General features: G+C 32.2%; 1 protein-coding gene across 4 annotated transcripts; it reads left to right on the top strand.

Moving 5' to 3' along the window:
* On the top strand, positions 1–27,700 carry LOC139515928 (ATP-binding cassette sub-family C member 10-like). Of its 4 annotated transcripts, none has more exons than XM_071305695.1 (20): positions 27–125; positions 480–546; positions 1,302–1,364; positions 2,902–4,480; positions 5,426–5,653; positions 7,360–7,522; positions 8,017–8,135; positions 10,860–11,108; positions 11,865–11,963; positions 12,963–13,152; positions 13,892–14,116; positions 14,725–14,818; positions 15,167–15,353; positions 15,870–16,085; positions 17,352–17,479; positions 18,117–18,286; positions 19,935–20,095; positions 22,032–22,285; positions 25,613–25,856; positions 27,445–27,700. In XM_071305695.1, exons 4-20 carry the CDS (start codon positions 2,972–2,974, stop codon positions 27,682–27,684), a joined length of 4,476 nt encoding a protein of 1,491 aa, XP_071161796.1. In that variant the 5' UTR covers positions 27–125; positions 480–546; positions 1,302–1,364; positions 2,902–2,971; the 3' UTR covers positions 27,685–27,700. The 4 variants fall into 4 exon arrangements, with proteins under 4 accessions (XP_071161795.1, XP_071161798.1, XP_071161796.1 ...); XM_071305696.1 differs by having other exon boundaries at positions 1,302–1,368; XM_071305694.1 differs by lacking the exon at positions 480–546 and having other exon boundaries at positions 1–125.

Raw genomic sequence — 27,700 nt, 5'->3', positions numbered from 1 at the left:
AATCGTGGTCACAAATGCGCTTCAATGACGTCCTACTTTCACTTTCCCCACAATGTGACCTGATTCCTGACACCGGCTGAGAAAAAAGTAGTTTTTAGCAACACCAGTTATTAGTTTCTTGATTGGTAATATTTAAAAGCTGCATTGGGTTTATTCAAATCTCAGTTTCTGACAATGTTTACGTTAAAAATTTCAGAGTTTTAAATTATGCAATTTAACCCATTTTTGCTTGCACAGTATTGAAGATTTATAGTTATAATTGAAATTATAATTTATTATGCATTAAATTCATACATTGTACCAAGAAATACTATTCATTAAAAATATTAATAGATAACATTTTAATTCTTGTGAACTGATTGATAAAACATCTATTTCTCAACTCTTTTAATTTTAATCTGAACTAGTTCAAATACTATTCATTAACTGAGAAACAAACAACATTCAACTGTTCAATGATTCATCTTAAAAACTTGAAGGGAGATAATCATAGGTCAGTAGAGCTATATACAGCCATTAACGTGAAGGATTGGGTATATTGTGGTGGTAAGTTTTTATGTATTGCATGAAATATGCTAGTCCAAATAATTATGACGTCTGGCAAGGCTATTTTATTTTTTTTCTGGAACGCCTTCCTACACATGAAGGCGTCCCAGAAAAAAAATAAAATAGCCTTGCCAGACGTAGGAAGGCGTCCCAGAAAAAAAATTAAAATAGCCTTGCCAGACGTCATATGATGATAATTATTTGGACTAGATATATGCTCAATTTAACTATTGATTTTCACTGATGATATAACTTTTTTTTTTTAATTGCAGAATAACCCTTGGTTTCTTAATCATGCTGTCTCTAAGTGATTTGTCTCATTTCATTTATCCGCAACTGCTCCTGAACAACTTGTCAGAATTTTGTTAAATTTTCACAGAATATTACTTGTATATAATGTTACTTTTGAACCTCCTATTTCATTTCTTCATCTGAAGTGTTTTTCAGGTTTCCCTAATTAGCAAGTCATTGGCTTTGCTAAGGGCAGGGTTTCTGTTTCTAGGCTTTGCCTGCAGTATCCAGATTTTCTTGTAATATTATGACAAATAAATTTCTGGCTAATATACATGATATATGGTACACTTTCTTATATAACTAAATGTCAACTTTAAAACTTCCATTTTTTTTGTTTTCTGCAAATTTAATAATTAAAAAGAATCTAAAGCATCAGAACATATTATCTTGACACTAAAAATAATGTAACACTCTCCTTTTATTTAAGACAAGTGTTTACTCTCTTGTGCCCATTTTAACAGGAAAATGAACTACAGTGTGAAATTGGTACAAATGGAGAAGTTCAGGAGATAAATTGTCTGACAGTAGGTAGAATTTCTATAAATTTTTTAATTAGAAACATTTAGAGCCTCTACTAGTGTCTATGTTATTTTATATTATGATGGAAATTATCTTATTGATTGATTGATTTTTCAATGGTGTTCAACACAACTTTCAGCATTATTAGATATGTTGTAGCCATCTGACACTTTTTATTGGCAGAGGAAGCCAGAGTGCCCCAAAAGAACTACAATGTATCAAACTCTGTAGGAAAACTGACAATCTTAGTCAATAAGGGTGTGAATCAAAGGCTATAGGTAATGTAAAACAGCACAGGCTAGCAATATGCTAGATGAACTATTTAGAGTTGGTCTCATTGGGGTCTAAGCGTGACGCAGGATTGCTGATTTTTTGTAAGCGGGACACGTGAAAGTCAAATTATTGTGTCGTGAAAACGGGAAATGAGGTCTAGCGGGACCTAGGAAATGACAAAAAAATGAGAATTGCTTACATACATAGTGTAAGTGGGATACGGAAATCTGACAAAACAGTAAGCGGGATCCGAGATCGGAACCCCCCCAATGAGACCCCCTTTAGACCATCAGCCAATCAGTCCCTCAAAATTATGTAGACTATCTTTTTGTTTCAAGGAGCATTATGTGTTATAAAGCTTAACTGTTGAGCTTAAAGCACAAGCATTAAAGTTTTATTCATAAAGTAATTGCATTATACACATAACATATGCTCTGTCATATTAATAGTAAACACATACAATACACTTCACTGGTGTGAATGCAATGATGATAATAGACATATAAAGCAAACAATATTTATAAAAGTATGCAAGCATTAGAAGTGCAACAAGAGATGCACATAGAAAATTTAATAAATTCTGATAATATAAGCATGTAGGCTAGTTCAGGAAAACTAGGTAAAGGAAATTAAAAGTGAACTTCACATGTCTATTAGATTTATTGAAATGTAGCATAGATATTTTTTATTGATAATTTTAACTCTCAGACTTAGTTTGTTCCTCTGTAACCCTTTAGGATTGACATTCTATTTCTTTTGATTTATAAAATTCTTGCAGGTGAACTCTGTTGGTACATGTATAAGCAGACACGCATATTACTTCGGTACTGATTTATAAAAAGCCTTTCTCAATTTGTCTGTAAATTTATAAGCTATTAGGAAACTAAGGTTTCAACTCCTACAGGCAAAGTTGACCTTTGATTGATTTGACTACTTTCTAGGTACTTTTTTGTCAACTAGCTCTTCAACTGTTTGGGTTCTTGTACATGCTTCAGTTTTGATGAAGATAAATCCAGAAAAGCGCTTTGGATGAATGAAATTTAAAAGTGTGTATTTCATATTTTCAACAAAAAATACTTATTAATTGGTGTTGGCATTTATGGGCTACCCACAAGGATTGGGTGATAAAACAAATTCACCATCAGCTGTGTATATTTGAAAAACATTAATTTTTTGTTAGTTGCTCTGTCATGTACATGTATGTTAGTTAGCATTTTCTATAAACATCATGTTTAACATCATTTAGTGATATGTTACATAAATTTGTAGGTTGATAATGTTGGAAACAATCTCAACCAGTTTCAACACAAAGTGACGGTCAAACTAGAATCATCCAACAATGGCTGAGGAAACATTTTGGAGATCACTTTGTGGTCACTATGACAATATGACAGCATGGAGTCATGGAGATTTTGGTCATTGTTTTGAACATGTTGTGATAGTCCTTCCAATCCATGTGATACTGATATTAGTGACAACATTCCATATAGCTCAGACCAGGACGGTATTATTTTACGATTCTGTGTCATTACCAAATAACGTCAGATTGAGATTTTTTATAACGGTATGTCTCATGATCCTGCCAATTGTGCAAGTGACTGTCAATTATTTTGTAAATCATGTAAAGCTAAGTGCTGTCGACATTTTAGATTTGTGTGTTCTGACTTTATGTTGGTGTTTACAATCCGTGTATATTTACCGATTGAAGTACATGTTTTGGGAATCATATCGAGGGCATGTTGTAAATATCGTTATTTATCTAATGTTATTTGTATCAGTATGCTTTGAGTTGTATACTGCGATTTTGAATACATTACAAAAAAGACATTTGATGGAATCTTACTGTATGTTTGCAACATTTGGTGGTCATATCTTGTACATACTGACCTTGACATGTAGAGGTCAACGAGAACTAGAAAATGGATTATTACATGGTACCATAAATGTTTCTCCATCAGAAACTATGAATTTTGCTCAGAATTATCATTCATATGGTTCCATACCAACTGAAGAAAGGGAGATTACTCAAGCAGAGAGAGGGGCCTCATGTTTATCTAGACTTACATTTTATTGGGTTAGAAAATTAATGTTGAAAGGTTCTAAACAACAAATAAGGTCAGCAGATGATATTTTTTTACTGCCAGGAAGGTTAAATACTGTAAAAGTGAACGCTTTATTTGATATTTGTCTTAAATCAAAGGAGACCATTAATTCATCAAGCAGTTCATCAGACGTACCAGAAGTCCAAATTCACTCGCCAAAACAGAACCGGACATTAGTGAGAGCTTTGCATCAAGCATTTGGTGTTGAATATTACTCATTAGGAATTCTTAAGCTACTGGCTGATGGGGCAGGATTTGCTGGCCCTATACTACTAAATTTTCTGGTCACATTCATCGAGGAGAAAAAAGACCCACAATATTATGGATATATTTATGCTTCCTGTTTATTAATAGCAACTCTTATTGGATCATTCTTATCAACACAGTTTGATTATAATGTCAAGGTTGTAGCCTTTAAAATCAGGACTGCCATAATAACCACAATTTATCGAAAGTCTTTGACAGTTAGCAGTGTATCGGCATCAAAATTTAGTTCTGGCGAAATTGTTAACTTCATGAGCACAGACAGTGACCGGATTATCAATTTCTGTCCAAGTTTTCATGCGGTATGGAGCTTACCATTCCAGATTGGTGTATCTTTGTTTCTATTATATCAACAAGTGGGATTGGCTTTTTTAGCCGGACTTGGATTTGCCTTGATACTTATTCCTATAAATAGATGGATAGCTAACAAGATCGGAGAGCTTAGTACAGACATGATGGCACAAAAAGACAACAGGGTCAAGGTAAGTTAAGTACCGGATACTGAACATTTTGGGGCCACAAAAAGTTAAGACTCAATTTTATTGTGAAGTCATGAACTATTGGTAAACCTATGTTCAACTTAAGTTGTAAGATTTTTTTGTGAAACTAGTCACAAGAAGTAGTCTGTCCATTCTTAGGCCAGAAAACAGGGTCAAGATGGTTAAGTACCACATGTGTCAATCTTGAAGCCAGAAATGTCTGATCCCTACCAGGCTTTATCTTACTGCAAAGCATGGCTAAGTGTGAGATCTAAAGTTCCTGGTTACATGGTTACCAGTAAAGACTTTTTTTTGAAATTATCAGAATGAACAGCAGCAATTTACATGATTAATCCATATTCTTTAAATTTATTGATTTATTCCAATTGTTCTACAAGCATGACAAGTATATTCATATTGTCTTGTGTACAAAATGAACATGTACAAGAAGAAAAATAATATTGATACCCAATGAATAAAATTATGCAATTAAATAGGAATTAGTTTTATAAAAGAAAAAAAAAATAATTGTGAAATTTTTATCATATAGTTTATTATTGAAAAAAATGCTATTGGATAGTAGATGTAAAAACAAAATTTGCATTCAAACTTTTGATTGAATTACAAATGTACCGGTATTGTATACTGCATTTCCTAAAAAGAAGACCCAAAATGACATGGAATAGAATTTTAGATGCAGAGACTTGTTAATATCAACAGAACAGGGCACACTTCAGAAAACTGCCAACGACCAACAAAAATGGTAAATCTTCCTTACTGCCCGATACCTATGGGTGCACATGGGCAGTAAGTAATTAAGCATTTCCTGAAATCAAAATAATTGATAACTGTTTAACAATTGGGGATAATAATAAATGCATTAAAAAATATCTGAATTTACCAAATGTATAAACTCATACCATATCATAATATTTGTATATTTAACAGATGATGAACGAAATACTTTATGGTATAAAAGTTGTGAAGTTTTATGCATGGGAGGACCATTTCAAAACAAAGATAGAAGAGCTGAGACATGCTGAATTAAAAAGTTTGAAAGGAAGAAAATACTTAGATGCTCTTTGTGTTTATTTCTGGGCCACTACTCCTGTGCTGATATCAATTATAACATTTACTACATACTCACTACTTGGACATGAACTAACAGCAGCAAAGGTAGGGCAGTTCCACTCATCTGTTCAAGCTCTGACATAAACTAGTCCAGAGCTTCCAAGTTGTGGGCTTTTTTTCTTTTAAAAAGTAGGATTTTCCTGTTTTCAGACAATAATTCAGAAGTTCTTAGAGCAGTTTTCATGAATATTTTATGATTAGTAGTTTATGTCTGTTGAAATATCCTCCCTTTATTTTATCTTTTTGTCAAGCCTTCGACTTTAGTCGAAAAAGCGAGACTAAGCGATCCTACATTCTGTCGTCGTCGGTGGCGGCGGCGTCCACAAATATTCACTCTGTGGTTAAAGTTTTTGAAATTTTAATAACTTTCTTAAACTATACTGAATTTCTACCAAACTTGGACAGAAGCTTGTTTATGATCATAAGAAAGTATCCAGAAGTAAATTTTGTAAAAATAAAATTCCATTTTTTCCGTATTTTATTATAAATGGACTTAGTTTTTCTGCGAGGAAACATTACATTCACTCTGTGGTTAAAGTTTTTAAAATTTTAATAACTTTCATAAACTATCCTTGATTTGCACCAAACTTGGACAGAAGCTTGTTTATGATCATAAGATAGTATCAAGAAGAAAGTTTTGTAAAAATAAATTTCCACTTTTCCGTATTTCACTTATAAATGGACTTAGTTTTTTTGCCAGAAACAAAACATTCACTCTGTGGTTTAAGTTTTTAAAATCTTTATAATGTTCTTAAACTATCCTGGATTTCTACCAAACTTAAACAAAAGCTTGTTTCTGATCATAAGATATTATTCAGAAGTAAATTTTGTGAAAAAAAAAAATCACTTTTTTCGGTATTTTACTTATAAATGGACTTAGTTTTTCTTCCAGTTAACATTACATAGTCTGCAGTAAAAGTTTATAAAACATTTATTAGATTCATAAACTATCCTGGATTTTTTTACCAAACTTGGAAGCTTCTTTCAATCAAAAGACAGTATAGAGAGGGAAATTTTTATTGATGTTTTTCCTCATTTTTGTTAAGTCTGCGATTAACAGCAAAAGTAGGCGAGAGCCGCGAGACACTGGGTTCCGTGGAACCCTTACAAATTTTTTATAAATTTCTGATAGGAAATTAAGGAGTTATGGAATTTTACTAATTGCAAACACACAAACAACAGGGTCAGGGGACATAAATTGCAGTACATATAATGTGATTCAGCTAGCATTTCCTTCATTGTTATAAGCTGATTAGTAAAATATTTACTATTTTATCGTAAAAAGTTGAATGACATTAACTTACCACTGAATAAACTTATATGAGCTTTTGATATTTAGCTGAATTTTGTTTCTGAATGACTATAGATATGTCCTCAAATAACCATTTCAATAGACAACAACATTTTAATAAGTACATGTATGACATCAAATTAAAAAAATTTAGAGGCAAACTTTTTGGGAATCTTTTGTGATTTGAAGTACTTGGTGACAAATTTGCATACAAATGTGAATACGTCTATGAGTTTCTGGATTGGGTTTACAGAGAATAATGGTCCAAAAGTGCAGGATAGATAGCCCAAAAATTAAAGAAAAGAGGAAATTAGGCCAAAAAATAAGGATTAAAAAATAATGGGCCCCGTAAATTTAAAGATTAGAGAAAAATGGTCTAGAAATAAAAGAATACAAAAATGATTGACTTTGTACAAATCTCTTAGAAGGGAAGTAACTCTATTGTTTATTGTTTTTGCAGGTTTTCACCAGTTTGTCTTTGTTTTTAATGCTGATTAGTCCATTGAATGCCTTTCCCTGGGTAATAAATGGTCTGGTAGAATCCTGGGTATCACTGAAGAGAGTTCAAGCTTTTGTTTCTGTGAAAGATCTTGACTTGGACAGCTACTATAGTAACGATACAAGTAAGTATTTCATAGTATTTCATACTTGGATGGAGAATTGTCTCATAAGCACTCATACTACAGTTTCTTTTATCTCTATAGTTAAAAATGAAAACTGTTTATTTTTAGTTTGTGTCATTTAAACTTTTCTTTATTTGGATTTACATCCGATAGAAAGCAGTTTGTAGAGGTGCAACATTAAACTACAAAAATTCTTGCAAAAGCAAAATAAGCCTTGCCAGGTATTAATGAATTTTAAAATTTTGAAATTGGTCAATTCATCAGTAGGAATTTCAATAAGCAGAATAATGGTTATAAGCAGTAACCATGGTAACTTAATTCATTTAACAGCATTATACAATGTAGAGATGAGCAGCAACTTATTAGTTAGAGGACTTCCTTCTTTCAAATGAAGAAACATGTGCAATAGAATTGTTAAGTCCAAATGAAAATAATATATATGATAACCATGCTTTTATTAAGAAATTTTTGTATTTGTCTTTTGTATTTCTTAGATATTTACAATCCAGAAGAAGTGGTCAAGGTCAGGGATGGAGTTTTTTCATGGACTGATTCATCCAATGAAAACCCTGGAACACTGATGCTGAAGAATCTTAACTTCATTATTGAAGAGGTAGTTTTATTAACCGGATTTTTGTGACAAAAATGTCGGTTATTGATTTGGGGATGTACGGCGGGCGGTCGGGCGGCCGGGCAGTCGGGCAGTCTGGCGGCAGGGCGGGCAGCAATCAAATGTTGTCCGTGCATTAACTCATGAACCGTTCAGCCAAAGCTTTTAAAATTTAAATATGTTGTTACTGACAACTAAATGAAGGTCAAGTTCAATAATGGCGATTTTGACTTTTACCGTTCAGGAGTTATGGTTCTTGAAAGATTGAAAAATGGAGTTTTCAGTCGTGTCCGTGCATTTACGCATGAACTGTTCTACCAAAGCTTCCTAAATTTTAATATGTTGTTACTGATGAGAAAATGGAGGTCAAGTTTAATAATGACGATTTTGACTTTTACCGTTCAGGAGTTATGGTTCTTGAAAGATTGAAAAATGGAGTTTCCAGTTGTGTCCGTGCATTTACGCATGAACTGTTCTACCAAAGCTTCCCAAATTTGAATATGTTGTAACTGATGACAAAATAGAGGTCAAGTTAAATAATGACGATTTTGACTTTTACCGTTCAGGAGTTATGGTTCTTGAAAGATTGAAAAATGGTGTTTCCAGTCGTGTCCGTGCATTTCCTCATGAACCATTCAACCAAAGCTTTTGAAATTTTTATATGTTGTTACTGATGACAAAATAGAGGTCAAGTTCAATAATGACGATTTTGACTTTTACTGTTCAGGCGTTATGGTTCTTGAAAGATTGTAAAATGGCGTTTCCATTCACGTTGTTGCATTTACTCATGAACCATTCAATCTAAGCTTTTCAAATTTTAATATGTTGATACTGATGACAAAATGGAGGTCAAATTTGATATTGACGATTTTCACTTTCACCATTCATCAGTAATGGTTCTTGTGATATTGCCAGGACACAAATAAATATTAATAAATCCGGTTTGCTGTCGTTGTGACAGCCTCTTGTTAAAAGATAAGTGCTTGTTTAACAAAAATAAAATGGTACACCTATTCTATTAAATTTATACAGAGATAATTTAATGTCATTTTAGTTAATTGTAATTCCAAAAAAAAGAGGGACGAAAGATACCAAGGGACAGTCAAACTCATAAATCTAAAACAAACTGACAACGCCATGGCTAAATATTAAAAAGACAAACAGAAAAACAATATTACACATGACACAACATAGAAAACTAAAGAATAACAACACGAACCCCACCAAAAACTAGGGGTGATCTCAGGTGCTCCGGAAGGGTAAGCAGATCCTGCTCCACATGTGGCACCCGTCGTGTTGCTTATGTGATTACAAATCCGGTAAATAGTCTAATTCGGTAGGTCACATTCATGAAAGGGAAGGGGATTGTAGTTACTACTTAAGGAACATATCCGATATCATTTGTGAAACGGTTATTCCATAACGGTCAACCAACTCATGATGGCGTCCGTAAAATTTACGAAGGAATGATTTCAACTTCACCATTTGGAACTCTTGGTTTAATAGTTTCCTTGTGAGCAGTAACCCTCTATCAAGAAAATCATGATAGGAAATGCAAGCACGGGAATATCGTATCAATTGGGAGATATATACCCTGTATGCAGGTGCTACTGAAATGTTGCTACTTAGAAATGGAAAGTTCACAATTGGAAAGCTGAAATCATCTCTTTTGTCGTAAAGTTTTGTTTTCAACCGACCCTCATTGTCAATTTCTAGATGTAAGTCAAGATATGAAGCCGACTTAACTGTATCTGTAGTATCCTTTATCTCCAATTCGATGGGATAGATGCGTTCCACATAGTCACCAAATTTTGAATTGTTTAGTGAAAGAACGTCATCTATATAGCGGAAAGTAGAGTTAAAGAATATTGCTAACTTCTTCCTAAGAAGTTCCTGCATGAAGTCAGCCTCATAATAATAAAGAAACAAGTTGGCAAGTAGAGGGGCACAGTTTGTTCCCATTGGGATGCCGACAGTCTGTTGAAAAACACGTCCTCCAAATGTTACAGATATGTTGTTAATCAAGAAATCAAGCATCTTGATAATATTGGTTTCAGAGAATTTTTTTGTTTGAATCAGAGTGATTCTTTACAAAGTATGATTTATCCCCTTCCTAAGACAAGATACTTGTATCTACGTTGGCCATTCTTTTTTATGAAGCAAAGTAATACCAACTCTTTCAATTTGTCTTTTAGTTTGGAATGTGGAATACTTGTGTAAAGAGTAGAAAAGTCAAATGTTTTAATACTGTTACAAGATGAAAGAGAGTTAGATTGTATGTACTCTAAAAGATCTTTGAAATTTTTAAGTATCCACATCTGATTCACGCCACCTCTAGAATAGGCAGTTTCACAATAACTTTGAAGCCCGTCTTTGATTGCTGATAAAATAGATGTTAATAATTTAGAAAGAGGTTTCGTGGAGCACTTGGAAGACCCAGCAATATACCGTTGTTTGTAAGCCAAGGACACTTATGTAGTTTAGGTATCCAATACAGTGATGGAAGATCCAGTTCTTCATCTTTGGTTGAAATACCAAAGGAACAAAGAACAGACCTATGATTATCCAGGATTTCCTCTTTGGTAAGTGTCGTGAGGGTATATGTTGAGTTTCCAAGTGAGAGCAGGTTTATAGGTTTTCTTTTGAAGTAAGTTCCATTCTAATGTAAAATGCAGGAGATTGAAAGAAAATAAGATTAAGATAATACCTTCTCTTCTTTATTTTCAGGAACAGTTTGTTGGAATTGTGGGTAAAGTTGGATCTGGTAAAAGTTCAATATTTAGTGCAATCCTGGCTGAGATGTCACATGTCAGTGGATATATACATGTAGAAAATTTAGATAATATTGCCTTAGTAACACAGGAGCCATGGATACAACATGCCACTATCAGGGATAACATATTATTTGGACAGGAGTTTGATCACCAAAAGTATGAAGCTGTAATTGACGCTGTTGCTTTGCAAGATGACCTCAAGGTAAGAACAGTCGTTTTTACCAATTTGAGAATAGTCAAACCAAAGAATGTACAATTGATAGTTTTCTGATAGGGTTAACTATAAGTCAACTTTAACCTTGTGAACTAGCTTTTTACAAATTCAGCATAGCTTGTGAACTATTTTAAATCAGTATTAAAATCATTTTATAAAGTTCTTTGTTTGAGTAAAACTTGACTTTGCCGACAGGAAGTTGAATACATCTATGTCTCTTGCTTCAGATGAATTCAAATTGTTTTCTGATTAGTTAATAAATTTTATTCCACTAATATGAATATGAAAACAATTTATTTTATTTTGGAGCTAGAGTTAATTGATTTCAAATAAATGCTGACTACATCAGAAAAAAAAATACTGGTTTTTATCAAGGGAAATCACTCTGAACAAATGAAAAATGAACATTCAGTCTGCTTCTTTCCATCAGATACAATAATGTTACTTTGTTACCCTGTATCTGCTTCCAGTAAGGGTAAAAATTCTACCCTTTTACTTAAAATGGAACAGATTACTAGTGATACATGTAGATTATATATAATTGCCTTCTATACTTTAAAAGATTACTAAAAGTAGGCAGTTATAAATCTGCAAAATCCAAGGTAGCACAATTTTGCACTTAATAGGGACAGGATAATGTTTACAGGAAGAGGACATCATTTATGTTGTTGTAACTTGTGTCCAGTCCCTTTTGCTATTTTTGCAAATAAAATATGTTTAAACTTAAACATGTTGTTTTTTCAGATATTACCAGCTGCAGATAGGACTGAAGTAGGGGAGAATGGAGTCACTTTAAGTGGTGGACAGAAAGCAAGACTTTCATTGGCCAGAGCTTTGTATCAGGTGAGAACAAAAAGAAAGAAACACTTTCTGATTGGCTAAGTCTAAATATCAGATACAGACAGAAACCAATCATTGGCTAAGGCTAAATATCAAGTGAGGACAAACAGAAAGAGGTCATTAGTCTCTGCTTTGTATCAGATGAGGAAAAAAAGGGATCATTTGCCATTGCTTCTTATCATATGAGGTAAAAAATGTAGGTTATTTTGATATATGAGAAAAATATAGTATTCATCAACTTTAATTTGTATTAACTTAGGACAGAGAGCAAAGGGGATTGTGAAGAGAGTCTGATTTTTTCCCCAATGAAACTATGGCTATGTAACTTGAAGATATGTATAAAAGGCAAGCCTATTTACACTTTTTGCTATTTGTCCACCATAAGACAACTTCATAGACATGCACATAAAATTTTGACATCTAAAGAGAAAGTGTCTGACTTCACAAAAGAAAAATTATTATTGTATGACTTTAATAGTTGAAGTGTTGTAATTTTTTATGTCAAGAGTCACAGATTCCAAAATATCAAATAGATCTATTTGGTGGAAATGTCGGGCTGATTAATTAAAAGCTAGGCTGTATTGGTTTGAATAACAAAAACTTATTTTTGTAAGAGAAAATTAAATATGAAAAGTAAGAAGTCAGTTAGCAAGACCTTCACTTTGTAGCAATTATAGCAAACAAAAATTAAAATACGATATTGTTCCATCCAAACTTTATCAATGATATTTTAAGTGAGATATTATTAACAATAACATGCCTTTTTCAGATGAAGGATGGTTTGAATTCCGTTTTTTATGTATTGAGAAGCACTTTCTATTGCTTTTTGGGAAAAATAAACTAAATTATTATGTTTTTGAGTTGCTGTCCTATTTATATACAATTTAAAAAACTTGTTTTTATTTTTTGTCTTAAAACTGCCAGGTTAATCAAACAGTTGAACTTGTTAGCAACAGCCTCCATATTATTATAATCAAGTATGTATATCCACTTATTTCATAGGACAAATCTGTTTACTTACTGGATGACCCACTAGCTGCAGTTGATGCTCACGTTGCTAAGCACTTGTATACAAAATGCATTATGGGATTGTTAAAGAATAAGACCAGAATCCTTTGCACTCATCATACCAAATACCTCAGCAATGCAGATGTTGTCATGGAGATCAAGGATGGTACTATAGTCCAAATTGGTAAGCTACAGAAAGAGGATTTTTGTTGAGAAATTATATCCTATATTTTGAAATACCTAGAGTTGTCTAAATATTCAATGTTGAGTTTTTTTAGTATCTCTCTTTTTAGAAGATATTTTGTATAAGTATACACTAGAAATTTATAATTGTGGAAAAACAATGCACTCAATAGATGATTCAGAAATAGCCACTGTTATCGCTATTTTTCCTCTGATCAATGTTGATCTTACTGACTGATAATTTTCCTTCTCAGTACAGTGATATGACAAATTATTGCTAGAAACTAAGGACAAACATGCTTTTGTCAATGAAATCAACAACATCTTCATATAGGTATAATAGCAATAGACAGATTATCATTGGTCATCTCAATCGATTGCTTTTTCTCCCTTTCACCTTACCTACTGAAGTGAGAAAATCAATCTCATTGAGATGACTTACAATAATCTATAATTATTTATGCAATAGAATGATAATTCTGGAAGCAATATCTATAAAACATTTAAGAGCATCATACATGAAATGGTCTTAAAACAGAGCAAACAATAATGTAGAACAACTTTTCATAAAAAAATTGCTACCTCTGATTAAATCTGGTTAGATAATACATAAATTGAATGATATCATAAAATAACAATGGAGTTAAAATTTAAGAATACATTTAATTAAAAAAAAATAAAAAAAAATAAAAATTTTGACACTGCTCTCCCAAAAAAATGTACTTCTGATCCTTTTACAGGAACTCCATCTGAGGTTCTTGGAACTATTGAGCTTCAGGATGAAGAGGAAACCACAGAGACAGAGATCCAGGATGTAGAGCAAACTGAGATGGAGGATTCTGGTTTGGTACAGGAAGAAGAACAGGAACAGGGTGTGGTCAGATTACTGGTATACAAATCCTACTGGTTTGCTGTTGGTACCTGCCTAGCTCCTCTAGTTTTGATAGCATTGTTTCTTATGCAAGGTATGGTGGTAAAATCATTAATAAAAATTGTTTTACAACTACACATTATCAGGCATGAGAAATGTTTTAATGTTTTAGTTTTAAGGCTCAATTTAGGTCACTCCCTTTTGTGCCCAGTCTAGTTTTATACTACAGCAGCATTTCTATTTCATTGTGTCTCTTCCCAAAAACAAAAAACCTTTACATTATGGGTTATATAAAAACCTTTACATTATGGGTTATATAAAAACCTTTACATTATGGGTTATATAAAAACCTTTACATTATGGGTTATATAAAAACCTTTACATTATGGGTTATATAAAAACCTTTACATTATGGGTTATATAAAAACCTTTACATTATGGGTTATATAAAAACCTTTACATTATGGGTTATATAAAAACCTTTACATTATGGGTTATATAAAAACCTTTACATTATGGGTTATATAAAAACCTTTACATTATGGGTTATATAAAAACCTTTACATTATGGGTTATATAAAAACCTTTACATTATGGGTTATATGTGCAAGTTGTCATATTATATATCTTCTGAAGTTTGTTTTGTCTCTGTTCAACAATTATTATATTGACGAATATTGAGAACATATTTATTTATTTCAGCATCCAGAAATATAAATGATTGGTGGTTGTCCTACTGGGTGACACATTCACATAGTCAGGATAGTCCTGTGGATGAAGTATACAGTGGATTTGGGTAGGTATTATATAAGTTTTATTCATGGTTGATGAGTAGTTAGTTGGTACTGTCACATATTTTTGTCATATTATTCATGCAACTAGGACACAAAAACTTCACCCAAATATTTATAACGTTGAAAGATCAGGAAAGTCTAACTGTTATTTAAGCCACCATCTGAAGTATTTTGCAATATACTTTGAATATCAAACTTGCATGTTGGGTCTGTACATCTTAAAATGAAATATATCCTCTTAATAGTATTTACATATTTTCATTCTTACATATTTACATATTTACATTTTTATATATTTACATATCTATATATTTACATATATATTCAGTCTTAAGAAACTTTCATTTCAGATCTCTGCATGAGGGTTGGAAGAATTTGACACAAGCAGAAGATAACTTGCATTTCTATCTGACCGTATATGGATGTCTGGCTGCTGGTAATTCTTTGTTTACATTGATGAGGGCATTTTTGTTTGCCTATGGTGGAATTTGTGCTGCTAGAATCATGCATACACAAATACTTGATTCAATTTTGAAGGTAATTGTTTTGGCTTGACATTATACATTTATATTTCTAAAAAAAAAAAATAATGGCAAACTTTATTAGTTATTATTACCGTGAGACTGTTGAAAATAATTTCTGAATAAAACTGAAGTACTTCAGTTATAAACGATTTGCAATACTTTTTTTTTTTGGCAAATTTAAGACAGTATTGGTTAGATTTCCATGCCAGATATATTTTATAATTTTTAAATATTACAACGGAGCTGTTTTCCTTAATGTACAGAGGTATTGTGATCAACATTTAGCAATCAAATCTGCTCAAACAGATGTAAAGAGTCATCTTAAACATTTATTGAAACAAGAGTTTTTACTTCATGTCAAAGTCCTTATTGTGAATTTAAGGGGAAGAACAGCAATACAAGTGTTGTTCCGTTGCTTTTTTTTTCTCATGTGAGCCTAGTGATTTTGAGTCATGAATTGATATCAATTTTGTTTCTTTTCCATTGTAAATCTATAACAAGCAAGTATACACATATATATTTATTTTAGGCTCCTATTTCTTTCTTCCAAACAACACCCATTGGACGAATTATCAACAGATTTTCATCAGATTTATACAGCATTGATGATTCCTTACCATTCATACTGAATATTTTCCTGGCAAATATCTATGGAATTGTGGGTACAATTGCTGTCCAGTGTTATGGGTTACCATGGTTTGCTATTCTACTGGTTCCTTTGGGACTTATCTATCTTAAACTTCAGGTATGTAAAGAGAACTACTGCGGATACAATATTGATTGTTGGATACCAACTTTTTGTGATTTGCAGGGTCAACCATGAATTTAAAGATATACAAATTTTTTATAAGGTTGTATGCAGACTTTGGCAAATACGATGCAAGTTTTATTTAATCCATGAAAATTGGTACCCACTTCAGTGAATCCACACTAAATATTTTGTACAGTTATGTCTGAAAGAAAAGATTAAAGTCAAAACCTAATGGTAAAAAACAAACAATTAGACTAATAAAAACAATAATGTCTAAATTGTGACATACTGTAGATTTATTTATTTTCGTGGGTATCAATTTTCGTGGATTGCTGAAAGCTTGTATTTTCGTGGATATTTGATATCAAGGTTTTGCCAATCTCTGTATTCAAAGTCTATTGAAAAGTTGGTATTTGTTGAACATTTGAATTCGTGGTTCACCTGTACCCACGAAACCCAAAAAAATTGATATCCCATTAATATTAACGAATCCACAGTAATCTGCAGATTTATTTAAATGCTGGATACTTATGCCAATTCAGGGGGTAGACCTTGATTCAGGGAGATAACTCTTTAATTCAGTTATGCGTTTATAAAAGTCCAGTATCATCAATGTATTTTAAGCATTTACCTGAAACAGATTGGAAATAATCTATGTAACCTAGAAGCTTAGAATATGTTTTTGAAAATGGTTGACACAAACGTACTGATGATTTTAAGAGTTATTTCCCTTAACCTAGGTCTACCTCCTTAAATTAAATGTAATTGATTTTAATCCACACGTACAACAAATTAGGGGTAACGTTTGATGTTTATTTTTTTCAAAGAAAAATCCCCCTTAATAACATCATGTTAGTTTTAAGTTTTGATAATGGGTAATTATATAACTGTTCATGTCTGTTGCTATGTAAATAGTAGATGTAGACCTATTCCAGTTCCAGGACTTGAAAAGAAAAATTGTATTGAAAAAACAACCCTAAAATGGGTTGATATATTATTGTGAATAGTGTGTGCTGGCAACTTTGATCTTCATTTTAAATAACCCTAAGATTTTACAACAGCTTGAACTAAATTTGCTGAACTGAAGGGTTAACTTATGAAATATGAAGACTGAATTTTAATGAATATTTCTAGAGTTACAAAAATTGCCAATTAAATGTTTTGAATATAAAAATGTTGTTTCTTAGTAGTTACATGGTTGATGAAAGTTGATATGTCATATCAAATTGTATTTGATTTTTTTTTCTTGATTTTTATCAGCAATATTACAGACATACATCCAGAGAGCTAAAGAGAATTGCAAGTGTCACTTTGTCACCAATATATGCTCACTTCTCGGAAACTATCACAGGCTTAGTGACAATCAGAGCTTTTAGGGCCACAGAAAGGTAAAAATGATAACAATTTAAACAATTTTGAATCTTTTATCTTTCCAAAGAGAGTACAAAAAAAAAAGAAATTTTCACAATATACACTCAATTTCTGAATAGCTGTCTCAGTTCTGATAATGAACAGAAATATCCCTATGGTGGTCAAAGGGAGATAATTTCCATCAAACATATTTTATTAGCAGTTAAGTAGAACATCATTTTACATTTTCACCAATTTCAGTAATTTAGGAATAATATTAACAATGTCTTTTCTTTCATTAGCTTATCATCTTTCTGTACATGGTAGCAAGTTGATGTGAAACATGCACACACACAACATTTGCTATCACGAAAAAAAATATATAAAAGATAGATAGAATCAATAATTGAAAAGGATAAAAAGGCTTTAGCATATTGTAAGAACTGACAAGTATTACATATTAACACTTTTAAATTGTCCATAGTGGAGGAATATTCAGGCACAATTGAAGGACAAGTTTCTTGAATAGATATAAGATTGACTTCTATCTTCATGTTCTCGTGAATGATTCAACATGAAAATGTACAACACATTTTATTCCTAATGCATTGATTTTTAATTTACACTTTTATTAAATAGTCTTATGGTCTAACAATCACATTAATTATGTTACAGATTTAGAAAAGAGAATTTAATTAGACTAGACATTAACCAGAGAGCCCAGTTTGCTGGTCAAGCAGCTTCTAGTTGGTTAAACTTTCATTTACAAATGGTTGGAGTAATTATGGTTGGAGGGATAGCATTCATTGCTGTAATACAACACCATCTAGATACTGTCTCACCAGGTATACTGCTGTTTATTATCACAAGGGTTTGGGGTTGAGGTAGTTCTGTTATGGATTGAGGGATAGCATTCATTGCTGCAATAGTCAATGGCATCTAGATACTGTCTCACCAGGTATACTGCTGTTTATTATCACAAGGGTTTGGGGTTGAGGTAGTTCTGTTATGGATTGAGGGATAGCATTCATTTCTGCAATAGTCAATGCCATCTAGTTATTGTCTCACCAGGTAGTATGCTGTTTATTACTGGGGCTTTAGGGAATTATGTTATGGTTGGAGGGATAGCTTTAATTGCTCTTATTCAATAGAATAGAAAGATTTTTATACCCCCGCTGTAGTGTGGAGCATACATATTTTAATTTTCCTTTAATAATACTGATATAGTGGAGTCCCCAGTGTCTGCGCACTCGGTAATATCGTGCATTACCTGATTTTGTAATATAAGCAATGTAACACAAATAAAATGGTTCTTGTTGTTGTTTTAGTATTCCGAAGGGACAGAAAAGATTAAAATTGATAAGTTCAAGATTAACTTAATAACTACAATCCGATGATTAACCATATTTTGACAATCACCATTAAAAATATTACATCATCAGATAGAATTTGCTTTATTAAATTTTAAGTTTAATTAAAATCAGATGGAAATAATATTTGCTCTGCATACTTGGCAGTCTGTTTGGTTCAAATTATATTTTGTACAATAAAATCTTTCCTTTTATTCCCTTTAAAAATGGAACAATTGCTGAACTTTTGTTTCCATTCTTTTTAAAACTTAAGTTTGCCTCAAACAAATGTTATCAAACTGAACACAATGCTCAGTACCACAAAACTCTGATCAATTACAAATTTGATTGGCATCACTTACTGTGAAAGTACTTTAATTCCACGAAAACCACGAAAAATTGGTACCCCAAGATTAAAATACTTTCACAGTATACAATTCTTGGGTTATGTCTCTTTATAACGTCATATGCAAGTGGGACATCATCTGTGTCCCATTACATTTTTAAAAAAAAGTTGATATAGATGGTTGTGATTAAAAAAAATCAGTTCACTGTAGAAATTTATAAATTATTTCTAGTTCCCAAAATGAGAGTGGGTTTCTTAGCTACAAACTCCTTCAAAGGGCAATAGTCTTGAGATTAGATATAGTGGCAAAACTTCCTCAAGTTCAACGAATATAGATAATCTCTATTTTCTTAGACAAAGTCAATGTCATTTACATTTTGGCCTATGACCCATCATGTTCTCTCTTAAAAAAATCAAAGAAAGTAGAGAAGCTAGATGATATAATGTATTCATACAGAATTATCAAAGCAAAATTTAGAAAAATTATTAATTATAATTATACCCCTGCTTTAAAAAAGTGGTGTTATACTGTTTTACCTCTGTCTGTTCATCCGTCAATCCATCAGTCAGTCTGTCCATCCATCTCATAAATATTTTTGTTGCATCTTTCTCAGGAACTGCATTACAAGGATTTCTGAAATTTGGTTTGAGGGTTTACATGAGTCGGCTATACTGTTTGAGGGAGGCGTTTTCAGATTCATCACTCAACAACTTCCTGTTTAGCTTATACTTTTAGTGGGCGGGTGTATCATAAGTGAGCACCAGTCACTTGTTATATGCTGTATTTCTTTTTTTTAGGACTTGTAGGTCTGGCTATTTCTTACTCCTTATCTGTAACCAATCTTTTGTGTGGAGGTGTAAACTTTTTCACAGAGACAGAAAAACAGATGGTCAGCATAGAAAGAACACAGCATTATATAGACAACATTCCTGCAGAGCATATGGAGGGGTCTTTGATTGTAAGTTATATTTTGGAAATATGCTATCTGTAGATGAGGTTTACAGAATAGAGAATAAAATGCATAATGTGCAGAATTATGGTTGAAAAAAATAAAGAATAAGGAAAAGATAACCCCTATCTAGACCCTGAATGAACCAACTCTTTACTGACTCTTAGAAAAAAATTAACACTGGGCAAATGAACTTGTTACCAATATGACTATATATAAGATAAGGGATATACATCAATGAGACAGCAACCATACAACAAAATAAATTGAAAGATATCTAGGTCTAAATGCAAATCTCAGTAAGTTTAAACATATTTATTTAAAGTGGATTGGGAAACAAGTTTTGCAACTTATATTAATCCCTTTCTACTTTGCGGGTGCAAGTGCTGCCTTGAAGCGGCATTAGCCTGCTCTTTTTCGAAATCTACAAGGGTGTCTTTAACGTGCAAGAGATATGGCTCTCTCTTAACAGGGGTCAGCCATTTATCGTCCCCTTCCGACAGACTATCATCGTTATATTTTGGAAATATGCTATCTGTAGATGAGGTTTACAGAATAGAGAATAAAAGGCATAATGTGCAGAATTATGGTTGAAAAAAATAAAGAATAAGGAAGAGATAACCCCTATCCAGACCCTGAATGAACCAAGGCTTTACTGACTCTTAGAAAAAACATGAATCGCAATCTCAGTTATAGGCAGGTGTCAAAACTAAACATGTTTGTCAAGGAATCCATCTCTAACTCATCTAAAGTTGGGAAAGGTTGTGATTAAATTAACAGAAAATTTTAAAGAATTGCATTGAAGAAGAATTTAATTTCAAAGACGATCAACAGATCAATAGAGTCAGATCAATAGAGTCGAACCTTGTTGTGTCGAAGTCGAAGGGACCAGACAAAAGTATTCGACTCATCCGAGGTTGGACTCATCTGAGGTCGAGTGTGACGTCATATATTTGAAATGTATGAAATACCAATATGCGATTTCTGTAAACTAGATGCATGTTTATTGATCATTGTTCTTTTTTCGATATGATAATATATGATTGTGCATTTATGTTCCGTATTTTTAAAGATTCAACACACAACAATCACAAATAAAATCAATACACAAATATTTACAAAGATCAATCACTATAAATTATGGAATCATTCGCGAAAATATTTTCATAACTAATCTTTAAAGAATGTGAACAGTGTTCATAGATTAAAAAGACAGACTCATAATAATTAATAAAATATTTTAATCCTTTTAATTATTGTTCTTATTCCAATGGTTAATATAATCTCAGCTTGGGTCATTAAAATTCGTTTCGTTTTTATACCAAGTGAAATAGGTTCAGCACATTCAAGTTCCGCATGGACGATCAACAAAGGTATTGATTAGCGGTCATCATAGACATGTGATTTTAACTGTTTTACAAACAAGTATGTTTACAAAGCTTTAATCAGTTATGGAAATGAATAGGTTAAACAAGAAAAGCATCTGTTATGAATTTTATTTTTAAAGTTTTTATTTCTTTCGATTTTTAAAAAAATTTTGAACTTCGAGACACCAGGGTCAATTTTACATCAATGGGACTTAAGAATTACCTCAACTTAACCGAGAATTCGAATCATCCGAGTTCGACTCATCAGAGGTTAAAATGCATTGATCAAACTGAAATTATACCGGGACCCAGAAATTACTTCAACTCATCCGAGTTTTCGACACAACAGAGTTCGACACAACGAGGTTTGACTGTATAGTTTTTATGCTCCTTTTTGTCTTTTCACTCTTCACTTGTTTCAGTACTGTTACATCTTTGGTTTTCAAATATTTTGTTTTAGGCATTCCTGATGAAGGTAACTCTAGAAAAATTATTTGGATGCAAAAAGTTTACAAAATGTTATTTTTGATTTTTATGAGAAATGTTTAAGAAATGACAATATTTTTTGTATTTTCTAGGTATCACCAGTTTGGCCAACAGCAGGAATAATCTTCTTTAAAAATGTGTTCATGAGGTACCGTGAAGGATTACAAGATGCTTTGCATGATGTCACATTCCAAACACATCCAGGGGAGAAGATCGGCATTGTGGGAAGGACTGGATCTGGAAAATCCAGTCTATTTTTAGTACTGTTTAGAATTGTAGAAATACAAAAAGGAAGTATTACTCTGGATAATACAAATCTACAACACATAGATCTAAAAGATATTAGGTACGAATGATAACTTCAGACATTTTGAATTTAGAGATAAAAAAGCATTGAAGAATTTGTGATCTGACAAAGAAGTAATGGTCTGTTTATCCCTGTCGTCTGTCCCTGTAAGTTTTCAGTATGTTATACTGAATAATTTCTGAATGTGGGATTGAGATCCTTAGATATCTTGCAGATGTTTGGTGGCTGTTTTATATTATATTTGATACTGAAAATATGAGGAAATTGATGTTATTTAAAACAATTGAAAACAATGCATTTTAAGGGTCAGGATGAAATGAATAACAAAATATTCTTTAGAATTTTCATTGTCAATTTCTGGTGAAAAACTAAATCAAACCGAATGTTGTGTTCACCTTTAAATTTATCTAGAATTGAAGCTGATTAGAACAAAACTTGTCTGTCAATAAAGGGAAGACTACTTTTTCCCTCCTGTATTTCCTTTTTAGCTCACCTGGCCCGAAGGGCCAAGTGAGCTTTTCTCAGTACTTTGAGTCCATCATCCATCGTCCATCGTCGTTAACTTTTACAAAAATCTTCTCCTCTGAAACTACTGGGCCAAATAAAACCAAACTTGGCCACAATCTTCATTGGGGTATCTAGTTTAAAAAATGTGTCCGGTGACCTAGCTAACCAACCAAGATGGCCGCCATGGCTAAAAATAAAACATAGGGGTAAAATGCAGTTTTTGGGTTATATCTCAAAAACCAAAGCATTTAGAGCAAATCTGACATGGGATAAATTTGTTTTTCAGGTCAAGATCTATCTGCCTTTAAATTTTCAGATGATTCTGCCGTCCCTGAAATGGTAATTTTAAGGAAATTTTGCCGTTTTTGGTTATTATCTTGAATATTATTATAGATAGAGATAAACTGTAAAAAGCAATAATGTACAGCAAAGTAAAACCTAAAAATAAGTCAACATGACCAAAATGGTCAATTGACCCCTAAGGAGTTATTGCCCTTTATATAGCATATTTACCTGAGGGTATCAGGATATTGGTATTTAGTCAAATCTTAACCGGAATATGTGACACAATTAGAATTCTAAAATTTATAAAACGTAAACAACATGTCGAAATATTTATGCTTGAAATAAATATATTTTTGGATAAGTTAATTCAAGCACATAAGGTGTATAGTGTCTTATACGATTACAGGTTTGTAATGTTTAACAACCCTATTATATCAGTGTGTAAACACGTCTAATTATGAGCTTTGAAAGTCAAGTAGTTCGAGCATTTTTCTGAGTTAGTGTTAAAAAATTTCAAACAAATATTCTTTACTGTGGTTAGCATTCAATAGTCGTCAGTATCTATAGATTAACAAATTGTGGTTATATTGATAATTTAGAATCTTCCCTAAAGGTGGCGCAAAAATTTGCAGCTAAATAATTCGATTGATGTGTCATTTGTATACAAGAGTTATATTCCTTTGAACTACGAGTCTCTGTTCAATTTCATAAAGTCTATATGTTGATTGTCTACCTTGAACAGGGTTATAATTTTATCTTATACATGTACTTTTTTTTTTATTGAATTTAAAACCGTTACAAAATCTGCAATGTACTAGATACTTGCATTTTTCATTAGTATATCAAAGACATTTAGGTATATCTATAATTTATTTTATTTGTTTTGAAATGTTTAAAATTAATATATACTAATATAAAGAATTATTTTGTTATCTTATAAATATGTTTTTGTTATCTGAAAGCATTCATACCGTGTTTATACGTCAAAACTAAGCAAGGTCAAATATGCCTTCATCATCACTAACTTTCTTAGAGCGATGAGACTGCTCGTTTCAGAATAAAAATTTCCTTTATTTATGAATTGAATGCTTCTTTTTTTAACTTCATTGAGGTGTAAAAGCGTTGACCAAAGTACATTTTGTATAAAGCGCAGAGGCGCTTCATTCTAAAAATGTGCGCATGGTCAACGCTTTTACAACCTTATGAAGTTACAAAATTAAGCATTCGATACTTATAATTACATTTTTAAGCTATTTTTTTTGAAAATAAGAATTTTATATTATTTTTATTTAATTCACCTGTGCACTTTATTGTGGGACCACGTGTTATCATGAATGGTAAGTTTTATTGAGTAATGCAATTGCTTAAGGAATAACATGTGATGTGTGGTTAGCCAATCAGAATAAAGTATTATAATGAAACATACATCTAATGTAATTATTATACCTTAATATACCATTAAGGTAAATGGGGGGGGGGGGGAAATATTCTGAAACAAGTGACTATGTAACCCTTCTAAGTATTCATGAAATTGCTCTCTATTAAAGCCATTTCCTGGAAATTATTAATAAAAACCACTTTTTTCCTACTCTTAATTTGAGGTACAATATTCTGGTGAAAAACATTATTTGTGTTGTCAAGAATACACTGTTTCAAGTTGTAGTATGCATAAAAAAAATGCCCAACAACATTCGTCCTTCTACTCGTAAAGGCATTTGTTTCTAAGATCGATATGGTGTATACCATTATGCCAGAACTCAAATGAAGCAGAAAGCTGATGTAACTTATCTGCTTTACCCGATCCCTTAAGACAAATACATGAAAGAAGTGTAACACCCCCCTAACACAAAAACAGAACAATATAGCTACCACTTTATTCCAGAAGCTTCTAACTGATAACAAATGCTAGAGTGTAAAATTGTAATTGAGACCTACCCAAAACAATTAGAACTTTTCTGAAAAAGACTTTAAATGACAACAGAACTATACCATCTTCCCATAATGATTGAATGTTAGAAAAATTGTCCAGAGTTATCTTACTTTAATCACAGAGAGGGGAAAGCAAACAATTTTTAATTTAAGCCTAATTAACATTAAAACAATTTTCCACTAACAAATAAAGTTACATTATTGAAATATATGGACTTTGTTAGCTAAATCTATTAATTTTATTAGATATTATGAATTTTTATGACAATAGAGAAACATGCTACTTTATAGTAAATTTTTAACAATTTTCATAAAATTTGTAAATTTTTACTAACTTTTTCTACTAACACTGTAACTACTGGGCCAAGTTTATTTAAGATAGGGATAATTGTAAGCAGCAAGAATGTTCAGTAAAGTGAGATCTACAAACACATCACCATCACCAAAACCCATTTTCGTCATAAATCCATCTCTGTCCTTTGTTGATTTTCACATAGACCAAGTTGAGCGACACAGGTTTGAGAAATATTGTAGTTTTGGATTTGTCACATCTTATAGTAGAAGATTTCAACAAATTGATGTAAACACTTTTCTTGTATTTCCTATAAACATTTTCATTATAGAAAAAAATGCCTTCTTTTTCAGGTCAAGATTAGCCATTATTCCACAAGACCCCTTTTTGTTCAGTGGAACTGTGAGAGAAAATCTTGATCCTACATCATGTCATATAGATTCAGATCTGAATAATGTATTAGAAAGATGTCATCTGAAGGTACCTGTAGATAGACTGGGTGGTCTAGAGGCTGATGTAGGAGAACGTGGCAGAAACTTCTCTGTAGGACAAAGGCAACTTGTGTGTCTAGCTAGGGCATTATTAACTCGGGCAAAGGTTAGATATTAGATATTTTTTCTTGGATGATATTTCCGTGTAGGACAAACATACCTTGCCTGTATAACTAAGGCATTGTTTACCCAAGCAATGATAGATTTTTATATTCAGTCAGATATGACAGTTTTTTGTAGGGCAAAGGCAGTTTGTCATTTTGCTATGGTATTGTTAACAAAATCTTGGGCAATATTTTTTTTTTGTATACTGGCAAGGTTTCTCTGTAGGGGAGACACCTGAAGTGTTCTGCTATATTTTTGGAAATAGAAGAGATGATGCAAGTTGGGCAGGTATAGCTGTCCCTCTGAAGCACATGTTGGTATCAGATTTATGTTATCTGGCTTGCAACAAAATTTGCAGAAAGTAGGAGAAAAATACGATAATTTTTGGGTGGCATGAACTATTTATAATCTTTAAATTTTAGTAGGTAGAATATCTACATGCTATATGTGTTTCGTTGAAAAACTCACTTTTTGTCATGTAAATTTTTCGCTTATTATGAGTAATAAGAAAATTTTATTTAGTACATTGGATCCTAGAAAGGTCTTCAGGTCTGTCAGACAGGTTTCACCTAACCTCAGCTTCATTCCATAGATCAGTGATCATGGTCAAAGTAATCGGATTAGGTCCATTTGTCAGTAACCATAAGCAAAAGGTAAACTGTACTTGATGCATTCAAGGATTGTAAGGTGTACAAATCCCACTGGCAGATATCATCTGACCTTAACCCCAAATTCTTTGTTTATTGGTCAAGTTCATGTTGAGATTCTCAAGATTGGTCCTATTATTAAATACTATTACTGCTGTAACCATATTAAAACTAGTTTACTGATTATGTCTATTTGTTCATGCATTGTTGTACAAATAATGGAATTTGATGGGACTGTCATACAAGTGAGAGGTTTAGCGCTATAAAACCAGATCCAATCCACCATTTTCTACATTTGAAAATGTCTGTACCAAGTCAGGAATATAACAGTTGTTGTTCATTTGTTTGATGGATTTTATCATTTGATTTTGACATTGATTGGGGACTTTCCGTTTTGAATTTTCCTCAGAGTTCAGTATTTTTGTGATTTTACTTTTTAGGAAAAGTTCAATTATATCTGTTAGGCAGGGTTTATCTGACCTTGACCTTGACCTCATTTTTCATGGTTTGCTGTTCAATATTAGGTTTTTCTGGTTCAGTCAGCTACAATAATTTTAAATAGGTTAATATTTTTTGGTGTATGGAATAATTGTAAGGTGTGCATTTTATCTTGCAGAGTTAAACTGACCTTGACCTCATTTAAATGGATCATTGATAAAGTTATCTTAACTTGCAACATAAAAACCAATCATAATCAGTGAAGTAGGTGACACATTTCAGTCAGTGCACTGTTGTTAATTTAAAAAATAAAGCAATTGAAATAGAATGCTTCAAATAAAAATTTAAAGTAGTTTGAATATGTAAGAATACTAATTGTAAAGACCAAAAATAATGATCCTGGGAGAGAATCAAGATTTCAAAAGACTTCAAAGCAGACGATTCTAACTGTTTAACTTACATATCAAATATAAAATGCTGTAGATAGAAATTTTATTATTTCAGGTTTTGTGTATAGATGAAGCCACTGCCAGTATTGATTTTGAAACTGACCAACTCATTCAAGAAACAATAAAACAAGAATTCCATGACAGTACCGTACTGACTATAGCACATAGAATCGACACTATACTGAACAGTGATCGTGTGTTAGTGATGAGTGAAGGCAGTGTGGCTGAGTTTGATCAGCCAAATATCTTATTACAAAAAACTGAATCTCTTTTCTTCAAACTAGTCCATAAATAAATTATGTCTCTTTCCA

The sequence above is a fragment of the Mytilus edulis genome, chromosome 3 (assembly GCF_963676685.1).
Source record: "Mytilus edulis chromosome 3, xbMytEdul2.2, whole genome shotgun sequence".
Taxonomy (NCBI): Eukaryota; Metazoa; Mollusca; class Bivalvia; order Mytilida; family Mytilidae; genus Mytilus; species Mytilus edulis.
Note: the sequence above shows the minus strand (reverse complement) of the source record. Positions and strands in the feature narration are given on the sequence as shown.

Coding starts and splice junctions, on each gene's coding strand:
- LOC139515928 (XM_071305694.1), top strand. CDS start 2,972: ATGGCTGAGGAAACATTTTGGAGATCACTTTGTGGTCACTATGACAAT. Junction 14,117..14,724: donor AGCATTGTTTCTTATGCAAG/GTATGGTGGTAA, acceptor TATTTATTTCAG/CATCCAGAAATATAAATGAT. Junction 15,354..15,869: donor TACTTGATTCAATTTTGAAG/GTAATTGTTTTG, acceptor TATTTATTTTAG/GCTCCTATTTCTTTCTTCCA.